Raw genomic sequence first — 20346 nt, 5'->3', positions numbered from 1 at the left:
TCCTCTCTTTTGGTTTCTTTGTCATAATTTCCCATTTATATATCTGTTTCTTTCACTAGATTGCCAGCTCTGTGAAGGTAAGAACAGTGACTCATCACTTTATCTCCAATGGCCAGCTTGGCACATGGATGGGCTCAAGAAATGAACGAGTGTGTGAAGTAAGTGCCCCAGTTTACAAATTCCCAGAAAGGGTGAGAGACACAGACGATGATACTCCCTTATGTCTTCCTCCAGCTGTGTGTCTAACGCCTGGCACAAAGTAAATACTCAATAAATGTTTGTGGAATTGAACTGACCTTCCTCTAACTGTAGTCTAGGTCTACACTTTGCTGTGTGGGCTGCAGAATGACCTTTCTTAGGAGTCTTGCTCTCAGGTTCCATAGCAATAATAAAGATCGTTATCTCAGAATATGGAGGACAGAGAGGTTGTCTAGTTTGAGAAAACCTGAAGTAAATCTCCTTTCTGGTAGTGGTAGAATAAAAATATTTTGTAAAACGAAAGACCTTGCCTAAGCTATTGTAGCAGTGCCACTTTTTATACTTACATTTGATCTACTTATCACGAGTGGTGAAGAATGAAAATAACTCTAACTGTGGTTTCTATGAGAGATGTGAATGTTTATGGAATAACAAATACTGAATACAGAGAGTTAAAGTAGTGTAGACTTCAGTACAACTGTCATTACTTGCAAATGGTGGGGAATCATCTAATGAAAAAGAGAGGCACAAGAAATCTTAGGGTAATTAATGTTTGGAAAACATGTCTTATAAGAGGTTATTTATGGAGAAAGGCACGATTATGTTATTGTGCGTGTCTGGAGTGATTTGAATGTGATGTTTACAACAAGATAGAATGTTATACATGAGAAGAATTAGGTAACCATAACTTGGTCGCAAGAATACCCTTACACATACGTAATAAAGAGGTAGAGGCTGTAGTTTTACATAGCATGTTATCAAATTGTTTGTAATTTTCTCTCCATGTATCTGTTCTTCCCATTACTCTGTGAGGACAGCAGAGACTCTGACTTATTCACGTCCTATTCCCAGGGCCTGCAAGGAGTAAGTGCTCAAAAGTGATAGAATGATAGAATGAATAAATCAAATGTGTTATTCAAGCTGTTGACAGTGATTGTATCTATATTGTGGTATAATATTTTCCTTATTTTGCTTATCTGTATTTTCAAATGTTTCTACAATGGTTTCAGGATAAATGAATGAATGAATGAATGAGTGAATACTTCTGTAATTACAATAAAAAAGGCTTACAGACTTCTATCACTTATTTGTAGATTTCTCTAGAGATTTCACTTGCATGTAGTCTGAATTGTACACACATATTACATATAGATGCACCACATATATACATATATAATTTATGGACAAAATATATTTTATGAATAAAATAATAAATAATAATATATTTAAAATACAATTTTTAAAAATCAGCAAATATTAAACAAGCAACTCTGGTTCTGCTATGGTCTCTATGTGGTCCCAGGTGACTCTGGGATTCACCCAGAATCCTACCTTGAGGAAGGTCAGGCAATCCTGGTTCTCACTCTTGTCCTTGCCTCGTAGGTCAAAGTTGTAGAGGGCCCTGCAGAGCGGGGGTGGCTGGGGCAGCTGCTTGATGACTTCCACGGAGCTGGCTGGGAAGATCCCACTGATGCCATTGATTTCCCCCTGGTACCAATTCTCATCAAGCTGTCTCCGGAGAAGGATGACATCTCCCTTATTAAACCTTAGGTCACCAGGATTTTGCCCTCTATAGTTGCATAAGGCCTTTGCTCGAGGTACCTGCATTGGCACAGACCAATAAGATATGTACTTAGCTGAGAGTCTGGAGGAACAGAAGATACAAACATTCTTCCTTTTATTGTACTTTGCTTTAACGTGCTTTGCAAATACTGAGTTTTTTACAAATCAAAGGTTTATGGCAACCTGTGTTGAGTAGGTCTATCAGCGCCATTTTTCCAACACCCTGTGCTCACTTTGTGTCTCCGTGTCACATTCTGGTAACTGTTACTAACTTTAAATATTTTAAACATTTTCATTATTATTATGTCTGCTATGGTGATCTGTAATCAGTGATCTTTGATGTTGCTCTCGTAGTGTCTGGAGGGGCGCCACACACTGTGCCCGTACAAGACAGCAAACTTCATCGATAAATGTTTGTGTTCTGACTGCTGCAGCAGCTGGTCATTCTCCCATCTCTCTCCCTCTTCTTCGGCCTCCCTATTCTCTGAGACACAACAATATTAAAATGAGGCCAATTAATGACCCTACAACTGCCTACAAATTTTCAAGTGAAAGGAAGAGTTTCACATCTCTCACTTTAAATCAAAAGCTAGAAATGATTAATCTTAGGGAGGAAGGCACGACTAAAGCTGAGATAGGCTAAAGGCTAGGCCTCTTGTGACAAACAGCCAAGTTGTGAATGCAAAAGAAAAGTTCGTGAAGGAAATTAGAAGTGCTACCGCAGTGAATTCATAAATGAAAAGTAAGTGAAACAGCCTTATTGCTGATATGGAGAAAGTTTGACTGGTTTGTGTAGAAGATCAAATCAGCCACAACAGACCCTCAAGCCAAAGCCTAATCCAGATCAAGATCCTAACTTTCTTTAATTCTGTGAAGGCTGAGAGAGATGAGGAAGCTGCAGGAAACAAGTTTGAAGCTGGCAGAGACGGTCTGAGGTTTAAGAAAAGAAGCTGTCTCTGTAACATAAAAATGCAAGGTGAAGCGGCAAGCCATCAATATTGAGTCAAGACCCACTGCCAGAAAGAAGACTACAACTTGCTGAAGACTCAGAACATCATTAACTTTTTTTTAGTAATAAAGTATTTTAAATTAAGTTAGATATATTGTTATTTAGGCATAATGCTATTGCACACTTAATAGACTACAGCATAGTGTAAACACAACTTTTTTTTTTTTTTTTTTTGAGACAGAGTCTTGCTCTGTCGCCAGACTGGAGTCCAGTCGCACGACCTCGGCTCACTGCAACCTCCACCTCCCAGGTTCAAGCGATTCTCCTGCCTCAGCTTCCTGAGTAGCTGGGATTACAGGCGCGCATCACCATGCACAGCTAATTTTTGTATTTTTAGTAGAGACGGGGTTTCACCATGTTGGCCAGGATGGTCTCCATCTCCTGACCTCATGACCTGCCTGCCTTGGCCTCCCAAAGTGCTGGGATTACAGGTGTGAGCCACCATGCCCGGCCAAATACAACTTTTATATGCACTGCGAAATAAAAAAAAATTGTTTGACTTGTTTTATTATGGTATTAGCTTTATTGTGGTGGTCTGGTACTGAACCTGCACTTTCTCTGGGGCATACCTGCATAATATTTTTTTCCCCATAAAACATGGATATTTTATTCCAGCTCTAGGAAATCAGCAAAAACCCCCCCAAAAAAACAAAACAAAACAAAAACAAACAAACAAATACGGAGGGAAACACATCTTTCCACACACCATTCTAATTTAACTGACATTAATTTGGGAAAGCTGGAGCAGAAATATATGTTTATATGTATATATACGTATGTCTTTATATACACATATATGCATTTTCAGATTTTGGTCTCACTGGAGTTCATGTCTTTTTTTTTTTTTTAATAAATGCCCCTAAAGGTCATCGAATTCAAGCTAATACGTCTACCTATGTCTCCTCATCAATCATTTAATATTGTTTGCATTGCATTCACAGTTTGTGTGTTAATCACTTATGTAATTTATCAAATTGCACATTTGGAGAGGTAAGGGAAAAACTTGGTTTAAGTAATACTCTATGTATCAATTACCCATTACATGATTTTTTTCATCATTATTTGCAACCTCACACATCTGTAGTTTTCTACGTAGTCTCTCTCTATGCAGTCTACTTCAGCTTCCAGTGCTGTACTTATCCATATCTTCTGGGTGGGACCACCCACGATCCATGAACTTGGGGTCAGGCATGAATTGTGTAGCACCTGAGTTGGATTCTGATTTGGTCTTTGCTTCTAAGCTGAGTTCTGTTGGCAAGGCACTGCGTGTTTCAAGACGTGAGTTGTTTTTGCAGGTACTTCTATTTTGGCGGAGGATCCTAGCTTAGTTTTTTTTCTTTAGGTTTAGGGAGTGACTCGTTTTTGCTACTTTTGTCCACAATGATTTAACTGCTCCAGAAATGTGCTGGTTTGTAGCATATACCTTTTCCCCTGTTACCTTAGCAATTATTACTGACCAAACTGGGTAGCAAACAGTTGCTCATAAAGTAGTCAGTCCCAGAGGATAAGTCATTTTCTTACACTTAGAACCTTTTCTCGCTGAAACCAAGCCCACCAATCCTGAAACCATAATAACTCCCATTTTTGGAAGAAAATCTTGAGGAGGATTCTTCAGATAGACATGAGCATCTTTTCCAAATTGTACTGTATCAATTATCGCATTTTTCACAAAGACATAAACACCCTTGCACCAGCCAGTATAATGACCAGTTGCAGTGCAGATGGAAGCAAAACCCATTTGTAAATGACCAGGCTGCTCTTCAACATATTTAGACTGGAGCGGTGGTGCAGTATATATGGGGACTTGCTCTGGTATCACTAGCTTTTTGGATTCCTCTTCTTTGGCTGCATGTACACTTACAGATGCATGTATCAGACCTGCAGGCATGATTGTCAGTTTTCCCATCTACTAGCAGGGTGAAAATCTGAAACACTGACAATGGTAAATGTTGGGGAGAACGAGGAGCAACAGGAAGTCTCATTCATTGCTGGGTGATGAAATAATCTGCACAACAAATGCCCGTGATACAAGTTTACCTGTATAACAAACCTTCACATGTACACCTGAACCCTGATGACCACCATGTCTATGACCCTTTCAGCCAAGGTTTTCAGATGACACCTGCATAATATTAATAACTAATTACTGAGCACTTCCTATGTGCTAAGTGTGTATGTGGGCCATCTCATTTAATCTAGGTAGTCCTTGGAGATAGACACTCATTATCCCCATTTATAAGATAGGGTGACAGAGACACAGAGTGGTTTATTAACTTGCATAAGATGACACAGCTGGGAAATGGCAGATATGGGGCATGAACTCAGACTACCTGATGCTAGAACCCTTTTTCTTAATCACTATGCAAGGCACAGGGTCGTGAACTTGACTCTACCTCTATGAGAGGGGAGTCAGTGACTCTTTCTGGATCTGAATACTGATTTTGAATTCTGGCTCCACTTCTTTCCATTTGTGTAATCATGGCCAAGTTACTTAATCTTTCTTAAACTGTATTCATTTATGAAATGAGCATTTGGATCATTAGGAAGCTCAGCTGAGACAAAGAAACAATTAGTCAGAGATCAATCGTCAGTTTTTTAAAAAAATCAGCTCAAGCATAATCATTTGTCAAATCAGTTGTCTAAATAATTATTTCAGTCAAATGCATTTTTACTAATTGAAATTGTTTTTTTCACATAGAAATGGCCTCACTCCAGTCTTGCTTGAAGTCTGCTTGGCAAACTGCAAGTTCTAACAGATTAAGAGGAAGTGCTTCAGTCACCTAGTGTCGTGTTTTATTTTGTGCTTTTCCAAGCAGTGGGATTATGTAATCACCTCTCATTGTAGCAGCCTTGCTATTTATAATCTTGGTATTCATGCAATGGGGTATAGAGAGGCATTAATTTAGGTCTTCATAGATCTCCTGAATCCACAATGTTCATTTGAAAAAAAAATTCCGAGCAGCTTAGTGGTAGAGATAAGACCTAACAATACTTCGCTGATGGAATGGTGGAGGTGCCCTTTTCTGCTGGTCCCGGGATACAGTAAGGAGACCCCAGGGATGAGAAAACCACAGGAACACAGCTCATCCCCAGGAAACTGGTGGACAAATGAACAAAGATGTATGTACTAGGGGGCTTAACATAATGCTGTGGAATAAACAGGGAATTGGTTGAATAAATTATTATATACCCATATCCATACAATGAAAAACTTTGCAGTCATTAAAATTGATTTTTTTTATAATTAATAACATTGAGCATTACTGATAATATACCATTAAGTGTAACAGAAAAGGTTAAGAACAATTATGTAGACTAGATTTTCATTATAAATACACATGTATATTTTTACCTAGGGAAAATGTTAGATGACTATAGGCTAATATTTTAGAAGTGGTTATCTCTAAATGGTGAGATTTTTGAATGTTGAAAAAAACACTTTTTTTCCTAAATGCTTAGCTGTGTTCTCTAACTTTTCTATAATAATTGTATTGCTTATTAAAATTGGACAGTTAGAAAATGAATGAAGTTGGTGGATGAGAGGTAAAAGGTATAAGAGGAATTTAGAAAGAAAGCAAGCCAAGCTGAGTAGGATAAGCAAACTATACAACTACCTTTTTTGAGGAAGGTGTTCCCTACCTGAGAAATAAGCAGGTAAAAGCTGGATGAGAATAGATTTCTGGGGAATGACCCAAATCTGTTAGACTCCTAGGGTTGGGTACATGAGGGAACAATAATTGTTCCTCCATATTTCTTCCTCTCAGTTTTCCATTGCAATATCACATTTTTCTGGGTACATGACTACCTGGAATATTGGTCACATTTTCAGCCTTTCTGGTGATTAACTCCAGGCCAGTGTGGGAGTAAGCAACCTTTAGGAAGTGTCCTTCCTGAGTTTTCTTTTCCTCTCCTCCATCTTGCTATGTGGAACGCAGACATGATCCCTAGAGCTCTAGCTGCCATCTTGAATATTGAGGATGAGGGCCACATCTAACAGGAGGGAAGAAGCCTGGGTTTCAGAGCTGCCACACCCATCCTGGATTACTTCACATCCAGATTTTTGTCTGAGAGCTAAATAAACTTCCACCTTGCTGAATGAATTGTGAGGCTTTATTATTATTATTATTTATGGAAAAAAAAAACAGAAAAGAGAAAAGGAAAGAAAGGAAGAATGAAAAGATAAATAAGAAAATATCTAAGCCCCTTTGGATTTGCATGATGATAATATTAATAGCTAACCTTTACTGAGTGCTTCTTTCTTGCACCATATTCTTTGCTAAGCGCTCTAATTCTCTTTGCTAAGCACTCTCTAATTCTCACAACAACTTTTGAGATGTGTATTATTTCAAATGTCAATTTTTAGATTAAAAAACTGGGGATCAGACAATGATATGGTTTGGCTGTGTCCCCACCCAAATCTCATCTTGAATTCCCACATGTTTGGAAAGGGCCTGGTGGGAGATAATTGAATCATAGGGGCAAGTCTTTCCTGTGCTGTTCTCATGATTGTGAGTAAGTCCCATGAGATCTGATGGGTTTATCAAGGGTTTCTGCTTTTGTTTCTTCCTCATTTTCTCTTGCTGCTGCCATGTAAGAATTGCCTTTCACCTCCTGCCATGATTCTGAGGCCTCCCCATTCATGTGGAACTGTAAGTCCAATTAAACCTCCTTTTCTTCCCAGTCTCAGGCATGTCTTTATCAGTAACATGAAAATGGACTAATATAGTAAATCGGTACCAGTAGAGTGGGGTGTTTCTGAAAAGATACTTGAAAATATGGAAGCAACTTTGGAACTGGGTATCAGGCAGAGGTTGGAAAAATTTGGAGGGCTAGAAGAAGACAGGAAAATGTGGGAAAGTTTGGAACTTCCTAGAGACTTGTTGAATGACTTTGACAAACATGCTGATAGTGATACGAACAATAAGGTCCAGGCTGAGGTGATCTCAGATGGAGATGAGAAATTTGTTGGAAACTGGAGCAAATGTGACTCTTGTTATGTTTTAGCAAAGAGACTGGCAGCATTTTGCACCTGCCCTAGAGATTTGTGGAACTTTGAACTTGAGAGAGATGATTTAGGGTATCTGGTGGAAGAAATTTCTAAGCAGCAAAGCATTCAAGAGGTGACTTGGGTGCTGTTAAAGGCATTCAGTGTTATAAGGGAAGCTGAGCATAAAAGTTTGGAAAATTTGCAGTCTGACAATGTGATAGAAAAGAAAATCTCATTTTCTGAGGAGAAGTTCAAGTCCACTGCAGGCTGCAGATATTTTCGTAAGTAATGAGCTGAGTGTTAACTCCCAAGACGATGGGGAAAATGTCTCCAGGGCATGTCAGAGGTCTTCATGGCAGCCCCTCCCATCACAGGCCTGGAGGCCTAGGAGGAAAAAGTGGTTTCATGGGCCAGGCCCAGGGTCCCCCTGCTATGTTCAGCCTAGGGACTTGGTGCCCTGTGTCCCAGCTGCTCCAGCTGTGACTGCAAGGGGCCAATATGGAACTCGGGCTATGGCTTCAGAGGGTGCAAGCCTCAAGCCTTGGCAGCTTCCACTTGGTGTTGATCCTACAAGTACACAGAAGTCAAGAACTGAGGTTTGGGAACCTCCACCTAGATTTCAGAAGATGTATGGAAACGCCTGGATGCCCAGGCAGAATTTTGCTGCAGTGGTGGGGCTCTCATGGAGAACCTCTGCTAGGGCAGTGCAGAAGGAAAATGTAGGGTCAGAGCCCCTACACAAGTCCCTACTGGGACACTGCCTAGTGGAGCTGAGAGCAGATGGCCACTGTCCTCCAGACCCCAGAATGGTAGATCCACTGACAGCTTGCACTGTGTGCCTGGAAAAGCTGCAGACACTCAACACCAGCCCGTGAAAAGCAGCTGGGAGGAGGGCTGTACCCAAGCTGCCCAAGACCATGGGAACCTACCTCTTGCATTAGTGTGATCTGGATGTGAGACACAGAGTCAAAGGAGATAATTTTGAAAACTTTAAGATTTGACTGCCTTGCTTGATTTCAGACTTGCATGGGGCCTATAGCTCCTTTGTTCTGGCCAATTTCTCCCATTTGAAATGACTGTATTCACCCAATACCTGTACCCCCACTGCATCTAGGAAGTTACTAACCTGCTTTTGATTTTACAGGCTCATAGGTGAAAGGGATTTGCCTTGTCTTGGATGAGACTTTGAACTATGGACATCTGAGTTAATGCTGAAATAAGACTTTGGGGGACTGTTGTGAAGACACGATTGGTTTTGAAATGTGAGGCCGTGAGATACAGGAGTGACCGGGGCGGAACAATATGATTTGGCTGTGTCCCCTCCCAGATCTCATCTTGAATTCCCACATATTGTGGGAGGGACCCAGTGGGAGGTAACTGAATTATGGGGGCAAGTCTTTCCCATGCTGTTCTTATGATAGTGAATAAGTCTCATGAGATCTGATGGTTTTACAAAGAGGAGTTCCCCTGCACAAGCTCTCTCTGCCTGCTGTCATCCATGTAAGACATGACTTGCTCCTCCTTGCCTTCTGCCATGATTGTGAGGCTTCACTAGCCACATGGAACTGTAAGTCTAATTAAACCTTTTTCTTTTGTAAATTGCCCAGTCTTGGGTATGTCTTTATCAGCAGCATGAAAATGGACTAATACAAAAAATTTAAAAGTTGCCCAAGTTCACAAGTTAGAAAATAATGAATTTAGGATTTGAACTCAGCATCCCCAAGCCAAGCCTACAATTCTTTTTCTTTTTTTGAGACAGGGTCTCACTTTGTCACACAGGCTGGAGTGCAGTGTTATGGTCTTTGCCTCTGTAGCCTCAACCTCTCAGGTTAAGTGATCTTCCTGCCTCAGCCCCACAAGTAGCTGTGACTACAGGTGTGTACCACCACGCCTGGCTAATTTTTTTTGTATTTTTTGCAGAGACGGGGTTTCACCATGTTGTTCAAGCTGGTCTCAAACTCCTAAGCTCAAGTGATCCACCCTCCTCAGCCTCCCAAAGTGCTAGGATTCTAGGCATGAGGCATTGCGCCAGGCCTGTTTCTTAAAATATAATCTGTGGTTTCCCTGTATGAGAATCTGGGAGGTGTTAAAAATGCGAATGCCTTGATCCCACCCCTGACTGATTTGATCACAATCTCTTGGAGTGGGATTCAAGTAGCTGCATTTTTATCAAGCTCCCTCACCAAGTTTGATGCTACTGAAAGTCTAAGCTATATCTTATTCTAACTCAAATGGGGGCAATGAATGGAGTTTTGACATAGGCTTTGTAAATTGCTAGCTTGCTTTCTTTCTTTTATTTTTTCTGAAAGATATTTGCCATGCAAGTAGCTTGCATATTTTAATGACTTACTGAGAGAATATATTAAACTAAAATTGCACAAAATGCTCAAATTGCTTTGAAGATGCCTAAACCTTGAAACCCTAAAATAGTACTAATTGCCTATTTTCATCTTTTCTCCATCTCCCCTCAACATAAATAAATATTGTGGGGATGAATTATATATAGATTCTATTTTTAACAAGAAGACCTTCTTTCTTCTTTCTCTCCATTTTGGATAATCCCTCCTCTGGTAGTCTCATTTCTATGTTCATACTCACAGAAAACATTGGCTTCCATAGTGCAAAGCAGGGCAGAGGGAAGCAGGAAGGGGTGGAGTGAGGGGAAGAGAGAGGGAGAGAGTGAATGACTCTGAAGAGGAAAGGAAATTAACATTTATTGGGGTTCTGCCAGGCCACAGACATTTTTCTTACATTATTACACTACTGCGCTTTCCATGTATTATTTCATTCATATGCTCTCAAAACCCTATGAAGTAGGTGGTATTACCCTATTTTATGATGAGGAAACAGAAGTTCTGAGATGGGAAATGTCACCAAACAAGGTCACACAGCCAGTGTATGGCAGATCCAAGATTGGCTGAGGCACATTTGACCTGAAAGCCTGGGTGCTTTTAACCATTCTCATTGTCTGCCATCCAGTTGAAGTCACCTAGCATGTTTTTCCATCATAAAACTCATTTGGGGCTCTGTTTTGTAATCAAAATCTGAATTGAATGTGAATGCAATTTGCTTGCTGCTGGCTGTAATAGCATGAATTATTGAACTCTAGAGCTCTCACATAAAAGTTAAGCACCTGAAGAGACTCAGCTGGTTGATTCTATCCAGTCCCCCACTGCTCTCTCAAGGGAAAAAGATTCCAAGTTCCACATCAGCTCTCACCTGTTGTATTGTTAGCAATAGCTTTTCTCACCCATCACTGTTTTCTGTCTCTATAGATGCAGGGGCGAGAAAGCACAGGGATAAAGTTTGTGTGGAGATCTCACAGTCAGGTCATCACCAAACTCTTTTTCCTTGTGTATACCTAAAAAGCTTTGCTTTTCTGATATTAAAAAAGCTCAAGACTCTATGCTCCTGTAATTCGCCTATTCATTTGTCTCCTCAGTAGAGTCTGGAAGCCACAAGAGGCATGATTTTGATAGAAAGATAATGCATAGGCTTCAGAGACAAGAGCTTGCAGACACTTTAGTAATAAAATTATGTTATTGCTTTGCCAAGCATCCCCTTCTGTAAGGAACCACCTGTTCTCTCTTTACCTTCTGATGGGCAGGTTATTCACCCTGGCCACATCATACACACAAGGGTACGTGGGCCAGGCTGGCCCGTTAGAATATCCCAAACCCTCAGCACAGTGACGAGGCATGTACCTCAATCAGGGATAATTAGTATTTTTCTCTGAGATTTGATATATAGATACTGAGAAATAATCTCTATTGCTTTTGAATTATGAGCGTTCAGGTTGTGGACCTTGGACCACCAGTGCAATATGGTGTAGTTCAACGTTGGCTATAATATTGGTGATATTTCCCAACCAGTAGATGCGCTTTCCTGAAAGAAGCTGTAGAAGGCAACAGAACTAGATATAGCAAGCTAGATAGGTAACTAGATAGCTAGAGCCCTGACAATAAAATTTGAACTCCTAGATTAAATGGTGCCTGAAGGTTATTCAGTGAGATGAACTCTCCAATTGTCTATATCCCCAATTTACTGTTGATTACTTAAACTACTTGGAGTTATTTTTTGACACCTGAAACTGGACCAGTCCTAACTAGTATATATTTGAAACACAGAAACAACAAACTTCATAACAATGTAATATTCCAATAGCAATATTCAGAAACAGCAGGAGGTTCAGCTGCCAGTGAGTCCTGACTTTATTTCCAATTTTAAAAATAAAGGGAGGTATAGGCTGATAACAGGATAAGAGAAAAGGAATGCAAGGGGAGCAGAATCACCACAGTGACATACACAAGGGAAAAAGCAGAGCTGAGATGAGAACTCAACCTGCTACTGTGTAACGAGCTCTTTGACACACCCTGGAAATGCTTCCCACCAATTTAGAAAGGTTGGCCTGGTTCTCTCTACTCCTCGCATCAGGTGGGACCAACATCAATATGCTGAGCTAATGGCTTATCAATGGTTTACTTCCCTGAATTGGTCATGAGATTGCCCATCACTGGAGAATGGAGCCCAAAACCAACACCATCCTGGCCTTTGACCCAAGTTATTTGTCATTTCCCAGGTTAAGTTCTCTGCTGCTGGATAATTCAGGATTTGTGTCTCAAGCATCTCTGCCTCTCTATCTTTGAACACTGTACACAAGTAGGTGTTTAAGAAATGCTCGGTGAATGAATGAATGAGTGAATTACTCTGAAAACCTTCAAGAATTACTGTTCTCAGATACATAGAATGCATGCAAGGTTCATACATATGGTTGATAATAATTACTCAAGTGGAGATCTATTGGATGAGCTAGGGAAAAGAAGGATTGTTTTCATCATATTTTCTAAACACCCCCCAATTTTAATGATTTGGTGTTATACACACACACACAAAGGTTACATACTCAAATAAAGTTAGGCGTCACTGAATCAGCAAAGTCACACAGGTTTCTTTGCTGACTCGCTTTTCAGAAGTTTTATTTTGTGAATGTGATTTGCATAATTGCATCTGGGGCACTTTGCAGGAAGAGCCCACGTGTCTTGGGAATGCTGGGCAAGGGAAATGTAACTTCCCTGTGAGTTCACTCTACGGATGAGGTAAAGGGTCAAAAATTGTACTGTACCCTAACTTTGTAGTTGCTGCTTAACCAACGAAGCCACCTTTCCTCCCTCACTCATAGTGATAATCTTTCTGGAGCAGATTTGTTGGGGGAAATGGAGCAATTAGTAACTAGAAAGTGGTGGTTAGCCCTTGTGTATGTTTTCTCTTCTCTGGTGAGGAGGGAGACACTACGCAAACCCCAGTGCTCACCCAACAGGAGGATCAGATCCACCTGGCCTTGGCAGATCCCAGATGATCCACTGCTGGGGTGCTTGAGATCAGCAGAAAGCTCACGGTGATCTTACCAAGTGGAAATCCCTAAATCCGACATTCAGATTTGAGACCAGTTTTAGAAGAAACTCTGCATGAGTTTTTTTTTTTTTTTTTCATAGAAAATTTTACTTCAGGAGAGGTACTAGGATGCAATAGTTAGGAACACATATGTTAGAATCACGTGGGATGTTGGTTTGCATTCTGGCTTTTGTAAATTTGGCCAAATCATTTAGCATCCCTGATCCTTAGTTTGGATCATCCAAAAATTGGGGCTAATACTATTATTTCCCTGTGCAGCAAACTCAGCGAGTCTGGGTTATCCAAACCCTGTATATTCTGACAATAGTTTTGGCTCTTGCCTGGGAGATAACCTCTAAGTCCTTAGAATATTTTGGCTGATCAGAGAGACTTTGTCTACCTGGAGGCCTTGGGTCACACGAGATAGTCTAAGCTAACAATGTGATTTATGGTGGGGGGCTTTGGGCCAAACAGTAGAAGCTTGACCTCTGGAGGGGCTGGAGACTGAGGGCAGCCACGTGGGTGGTCTGAGATGGTAAATGTCATCAAACAATGAAATCTCCAGTAAAATCCTGGACAGCAAGTCTCTGGTAAAAAGAAATGCTGTCTGCATGACTCCACAGGGAGAGGACAACTGGAAGCTTTAAGGAAGCTCCTGGACTCTGCCCTAATGTGCCTTTTTCCATTGCTGACTTTAACTTATATTCTTTAACTGGAATAAACCATAACCATGAGTATAATGGCTTTGCTGAGTTCTGTGAGCCCTTCTAGTGAATCACTGAAAGTGAAGGTGGTCTTGGGACCCCTGAGCACACTTCCTCATGGCTTTGGAGACGATTAATGTGATAAACAATGTAGAGTACTTAGTGGAATGCCTGGAAAAGAATAAGTGCTCAACAAATAAGGATGCTTAGGAGAGAGGGGTAATAGGCCTGCTGTGATAGCTTCTGGTCTGACTTCCCAGCTCTACTCGTCATTCATTCCTTTTTTGCTTTCAACAAACATTTTTGAGTGCCAACCATGCCAGGTATGTTCAAGACCCTTCATGGAGCTTACAGTCTAGTTGGGGAAACAAAGATCAGACTTATAAACACACAAATAAATATATAATTACAGGTTGGAGTAAATGCTATGAAGGAAAAGAATGATGTTATGACCTCAAGGGAGGTCAGAGACTCGAGGGACGGGAAGGAACCCAACGTAGGGAAGATTCTCTTTATTAGCTGCTTATTTGTATTTGAAATTCTATTATGTTGTGTGACTTTTGTTACGTGTTTCTCTATGTATTTTAGTGTTTTCTCCATTGTATGTTCTCACTGATATGTGGGAGCTAAGCTATGAGGATGCAAACGCATAAGAATGATACAATAGACTTTGGGGGCTTCGGGGGAAGGGTGCGAGGGATAAAATACCTCAAATAAGGTGCAGTATATATTGCTCGGGTAATGGGTGCACCAAAATCTCACAAATCATCACTAAAGAACTTACTCATGTAACCAAACACCACTTGTACCCCAATAACTTATAGAAAAAATTTAAAAAAAAGAAGAATATTTTACTGTTTTCTCATTCCTGGACTATATTAGCAAGTGTCTCTCTCTCTCTCTCCCCTCAGTCTTTTGCTGTGGCCTCTCTTCTTCCAGTCTTTGGTAGAATGCTAAGACATCATAGGCTCAATTTTTCTTCTTGACCTAACTCCTGCCACTTTGAGTCTGTGGGTATGACATCCCTTCCTTCCTCCTTCAAGTAAATATTAATCAAACACTCAGAATATGCCAGCCTTTATCTCTTGGTCCCTCCTCCATCAGTTCTGCAGCAGGGAAAAGGGAAGGAAGCAGGAGTTTATACCACATGGGCAGAGAAAGAGCTGCTTATAGTCAGCAGTGCCTTTTCAGGGCTGCCATTGGCATATTTTCCTTTTTCCCTCCAAACATTTCCCTGAGATTTCTTTGGGGTGATCTCATTTCCCTGTCCTAGGAGGTAATCCAAGATATGTCTAGAGCCATATCCCTGGCTCCAAACCTAAGCTGGTTCTCAATAAATAGCCTGGGATTGTTTTTGAAATGGGCTAGATGCCAATGCCCAGAGCTGTTCAATGGGATAGGACTGAACTCCCCAAGGACGTAAAACATTTCCCTCACCATCTCTTCTCCACCAGGGCACAGGGCACCTGTGGAGAAGGGCAAGGGGTACGTGGGAGCCTGAAGGATGAGGAAAAGCGCCATCTCATTCGGCCTGGGAGGCAATTCTGCCCTCTTTCATTATCCCCCTTTCCAGAATGAGCTTTTCCAATAGGTGTGGCACGTGGTGGGTGAGTCTTTTTCCATATGGTTTGAGAAACTGAGCCAAATACACCATGCAGAGTGAGAAAAAGTGAGTCAAACAACCCTCCCACCACTACTTCTCCCCTGGCTTAGAGGAAAAGCAAAGCTCTGGTTGCTCTACCCCGGCTTTCTCCTCTGAGAGGTTTTTGGAGCTGAAGGAGGAATGACTAATGACGTGGAGCTTCTCCTAATGCGACCAGCTGGTCTGGGGGCTGGAGGTGGTCCCTGAACGTGATTCACAACTTATACACTGTGTCCTTGAGTGAGGCACTGAACCTCTCTGGGCCTGTTTCTTCAACTGCAAAGTGAAGAAGATGAGTTTTACCATTCTTCCCAACTCTAAAGATAACAGACATTTATTTATGTATTTATTTGAGACAAGTCTTGCTCTGTTGCCCAGGCTGGAGTGCAGCAGTGCAATCATGGCTCACTGAAGCCTCAAACTCCTGCGCTCAAGAGATCCTCCTGCCTCAGCCTCCAAAGTAGCCAGGACTACAGGCACATGCCGCCATGCCCAGCTAATTTTTATTTTTGTTTTGTAGAGATGGGGTCTTGCTATATTGCTCAGGCTGGTCTCAAATGCCTGGGCTCCCTCTTCAGCCTCCCAAAGTACTGGGATTATAGGCATGAGCCACTGTACCAGACCCAGAGCTTTTTAAAGGTGAATTATGAAAGCTCCAGGAGTATCTTTGAAATACATCAGAAATAAAGGTGACAGGTGAGATGAAATCAAATTGGCAAAATGGTAATAACTGTTGAAACTTTAGTCATGGGTTGAAGGCAGTTCATTACATTCTTTGCTTTTCATTATTCTGTAGAGTTGATTATTCTCTCCACTTTCGTGTATGTGGTCCTCCTCAAAACTGCCAGTGAGGTAAAGGTGCCACAGCCTGATAGGCTGTTGTGTGAGGAATGAAGTGACTGTAAATACTCCCAGGCCCTTGGGGAAAATGACCTGGAAGAGAAGATCTGAAGGGCCTGGGCTTGTCCTCAATTGTCAAAAAGTTACATCTTGATTTCAAGTAGTTTACTTCTTAATTAATCTCCATCTTTTAAGATTTACATGTTTGTATGTGTGCATATTGCACTTATTTGCAGTTTAATTTTGTGATACCAAAGGAAAAAGCCTAGCATGACCCTTGTTGGGGACCACAAGCCTTGGGAAATCGAACTTCTTCCCTCTCAGTTCAGTGGTCCATGAAGCCAAGACTTTTTTCTTTTTTGAGACAGGGTCTTGCTCTGTTGTCCAGGATGGAATGAAGTGGTGTGAACATGGCTCACTGAAGCCTGGTCCTCCTGAGCTCAAGTGATCCTCCCACCTCAGCCTCCCAAATAGTTGGGACTATAGGCATGTGCCAACATGCTCAGCTAATTTTTTAATTTTTTGGAGAGACAGGGTCTTTCTATGTTGCCCAGGCTGGTCTTGAACTCCTGGGCTCAAGCCATCTTCCCACCTCTGCCTCCTAAAGTGCTGTGATTACAGGCATGAGCCACCATGCCAAATCTTGGCTGAAGCCAAGATTTTTAATCACCAAGACTTTCTGCAAATCTGAAGTTTGCCTCTTTCAAATCAAAATTCAGAGCATTCTTCTCATTTATACCAAGTGAAATAGACATGACCTTGGTGAAGAAGTGCCCTGCCTGCCTATAGAGCTGAACTTCATGGAAGGAGCAAGTGACTGTGCATCAGAGGCATGCTAAAGACTCACACACCATTTGTCCACTGGACATAAGGTCATTTCTTTCAACAAAAAGTCTGAACTTAGGAAAACCTCCTGAAAGTCTCCAAGAAATGGAAAAGATCACTGATGGGTAAGTTATGGAAGTTATTTGCAATCATTTTTCACTCTGAGATAGAGCCAAAAGTCTTCCTTAGGAATATGAGATATGGCAGAATATGTGACAGTTCTCCTTTCCATAAGGTTATATCTACATAGGTGCCAATATCTTTGGCATTGTTCGCTGAGTCTTTTGCATCTTTATCTTCAGAAAGCCTTTCCTGTCTCCTTCCCCAAAGGCTGGGTTGGGTCTCCCTTTTTTGTGAGCCATTGCACCCTATACTTCCCCTATCATAACACTCAACACCCTGCATTGCAACTGCTGTTTTACTTGTCTGTTTGCACACCAGATTGTGAGCTCTGTAGCAGCAAGCCTTATGACTTATTCATCTTTATACTCCCTACTTCCACTCATTCATTCAACAAAAAAGTACTGAGTGCCTACAATAAATGAGACAGACACAATATCTGCCTTTATGGGGCTTACATTGTAGTAGCATCTAGTAAGCACTCATTTATTTGTTAAACAAACAAATGGATGAGTAAATCAATAAATGAATATTAAATCACACTATACCAGTTAAATCCAACCCAAACTTTGGTATTTAGTCAACGCTACTCTTAACAAAATAACTCCAACATACCCAACTAGTTATTTCCCCAAGATTGGGGAGTATCCAAGCACGCTAGCCAAAGATAAATATAGTATTTTTCTAGGCCATCCTTTAAAAAGGCTCCATTATTTAAAACATGCCTTGAGCTATATCTACATCCCAGTTTTTCCAGTGGGTACTTGCCTTGGAGACTCTCGCTTGTTGAAGACTTTTTCTTTCCCACATGCCCTCTGCACTGCGTGTATAATCGCCACTGCAGGCAACCATGATGAGTGACAAAAAGTGCCAGCTGGCAGCTCCAGCAAAGGGAACAGGAGAGAGCAAGGAGGTATCTTTTTCTGCCTATTCAGAACATTGAAACTCAATTTATCGCTGGCCTCATGAGCCAAAGAAAGTAGCTCTCAGCAGCTGTTGATCTGAGAGGCTCCAATCTCATTTCCATGAGCTGGGTGTCATTGACACTCATCTGGCTTGTCTGGGAATGAATTGGCATGAAGGAGTCTTCCTCTTTTCATCCCTGAGGCTTTGGGTGGGCCTGTTACAAATGGCAGAAAGAGTTATATGGTCACTCTTTGAAAATCATGCCAAAGACTTTCTTGTTTTTGTTGTGAGTGGACATTCCTTAATAACTGCTGCCCTGGGGTTCTACTCTTCTCATTGCTTTCACCCTCACTCAATAAAAGGTGGTAAGTGAGCTCTCAAAAAAAAAAAAAAAAAAAAAAAAAGAAAAAAAAAAAAAAAAAAAAAAAAAAAAAAAAAAAAAAAAAAAAAAAAAAAAAAAAAAAAAAAAGGCTCTGGTTTGTAGCATTTGCCAATTTCCCTGGTATAAATACTCCTATTTTGGCTACCAACAGACATTGCTGAATGTGAAGTTGGGAAGAGATGTGCCCTATTGCCTCCTAAGAGCTGGTAGAAGCTGGCTCCAAAACACCACTACCTAGCTCTCTAATTCACACTTGTTCCAGAGTGAAAGATTGCTTCTGGCTAGCACCATTGCCTTTCTACAACTGGGATTTTAGGATACAGTGTATTCTTTTGCATCTGCTATGTCACTGGGCTCTAATCATGACATTGTGGGGTATTATGCCTATTTGGTGGATCTAGAATTCTTAAGATCTAGAATAGATCTTAAGAATATTCTTTCTACACTCCACCCTCTCCCTCTCCTCCCCAATCGCTACTTATCTTTTAGATCTCAGTTTAAATATCACATTCCCGAATGTCCATGTCAGGGTCAGGTTTCCATGTGCTTTTTTGATGCTCTCACGTGCTCTCATGGTGGAATTTGACCAGTGGTGTTGAAGTGGCTTGCTTATTTATCTGTCTCCTTCACCGACTGTAAACTTTGTGAGGACAGAAACTTCTACCCAGCCCACCACTAATCTCAGTGCCTAGTGCAGTGTCTGGCCCAATATTGTGAGAAGGAATGAATCCATGAATGATGGTCTTAATTTCAAAATTTCCAAATATGTCCTACCCGAACCCCCAAATACCAATTTCTTCATAGATTGGTTAAGGTTTTCAAGAATGAGGGGAGGCTCCTGCTAGAATGCATGGTCAGCCAGACTTCTCTGTGGGCTGGGTGCAGGTGTTCGCCTCCTCTCTCTTGACATGGATCCTCGGCTTTGCAAAGTGTCACAGAAGCAAGCTGAGAAACCTGTTTGGTGTGCTATGAAATGTACTCATTACCTGCATGCCAAGACAAAGATATAGTCAGGAAGAAGCCTCCAGAAGCACCTGCACCTTGATGAGAGGATCAATGTTTATGAATATCCTGGAACCAGCATGTCCCATAATCATTGCAAGACTGAGCCTTACGGATTAGCATGGATTCCCTCCACTTTCCTCCTAGGAGGCTAGGAAAGGGTCCGGCTGCTTTGCATGCTGCGGAGCTGCTGACCTTTTGTCACCACAGAATGTCATACATACCTGAGGCACTCATGCAAATACTTAATCATCTTCTGTAAATACAGCCACTGCCACTTAAAACAGGCAGAAGTAGAGTCTGCCACACATTAGTTACTTCCCTTACATTACGTAAGCCTGCAATACAGACAAGTAATGCAGACTTCAGGGTGTTCAGCTTTGTTCTCAAGCACATATGAGAAAAAATAATTTAACAATTATCAGAGGATTCCATGATGCCTCCAGAAGCACTGCTGTTCAATAAGACTATCTGCCGTGGTGGAAATGTGCTATTCTATGCTCTTCAATACAGTGGCCACTGCCCGTCTGTGGTTATTGAACATGTGCCATGTGCTAGTGTGACTGAGGAATGGAATTTCAAATTCTATTTATTTTTAATTATTTAAATTTGAAGAGCTGCATGTGGCTAGTGGCTACTGTGTTAGACAGCATAGTTCAAGATCTAACTATCACTTACAAGAAACACAGAGACTGATGAACATGTGAAATAACAACACAGGGACGCAATAGGAAAAATTCAGAAAGTGGGAAACTACAAGGCAAGTGACCCAATCTC

The 20346-nt window shown here is 41.2% G+C and overlaps 1 protein-coding gene and 1 pseudogene across 2 annotated transcripts in view; both read right to left on the bottom strand.

Annotated features, from left to right (window-relative positions):
• Window positions 1-20346, bottom strand: part of SH3RF2 (SH3 domain containing ring finger 2) — a 143897-nt gene that overhangs the window by 78737 nt on the left and 44814 nt on the right. For both annotated transcript variants that reach the window (XM_012001529.1, XM_012001530.1), the window contains exon 3: window positions 1531-1800. In XM_012001529.1, coding sequence (XP_011856919.1) covers window positions 1531-1800 — 270 coding nt within the window. The remainder of the gene's footprint in view (window positions 1-1530; window positions 1801-20346) is intronic.
• On the bottom strand, window positions 3888-4676 carry LOC105554911 (annotated as a pseudogene).

This window comes from Mandrillus leucophaeus, unplaced genomic scaffold (genome assembly GCF_000951045.1).
Source record: "Mandrillus leucophaeus isolate KB7577 unplaced genomic scaffold, Mleu.le_1.0 Scaffold663, whole genome shotgun sequence".
NCBI classification, from domain to species: Eukaryota; Metazoa; Chordata; class Mammalia; order Primates; family Cercopithecidae; genus Mandrillus; species Mandrillus leucophaeus.
The sequence above is the reverse complement of the archived record's forward strand: the minus strand, read 5'-3'. Positions and strand labels throughout refer to the sequence as shown.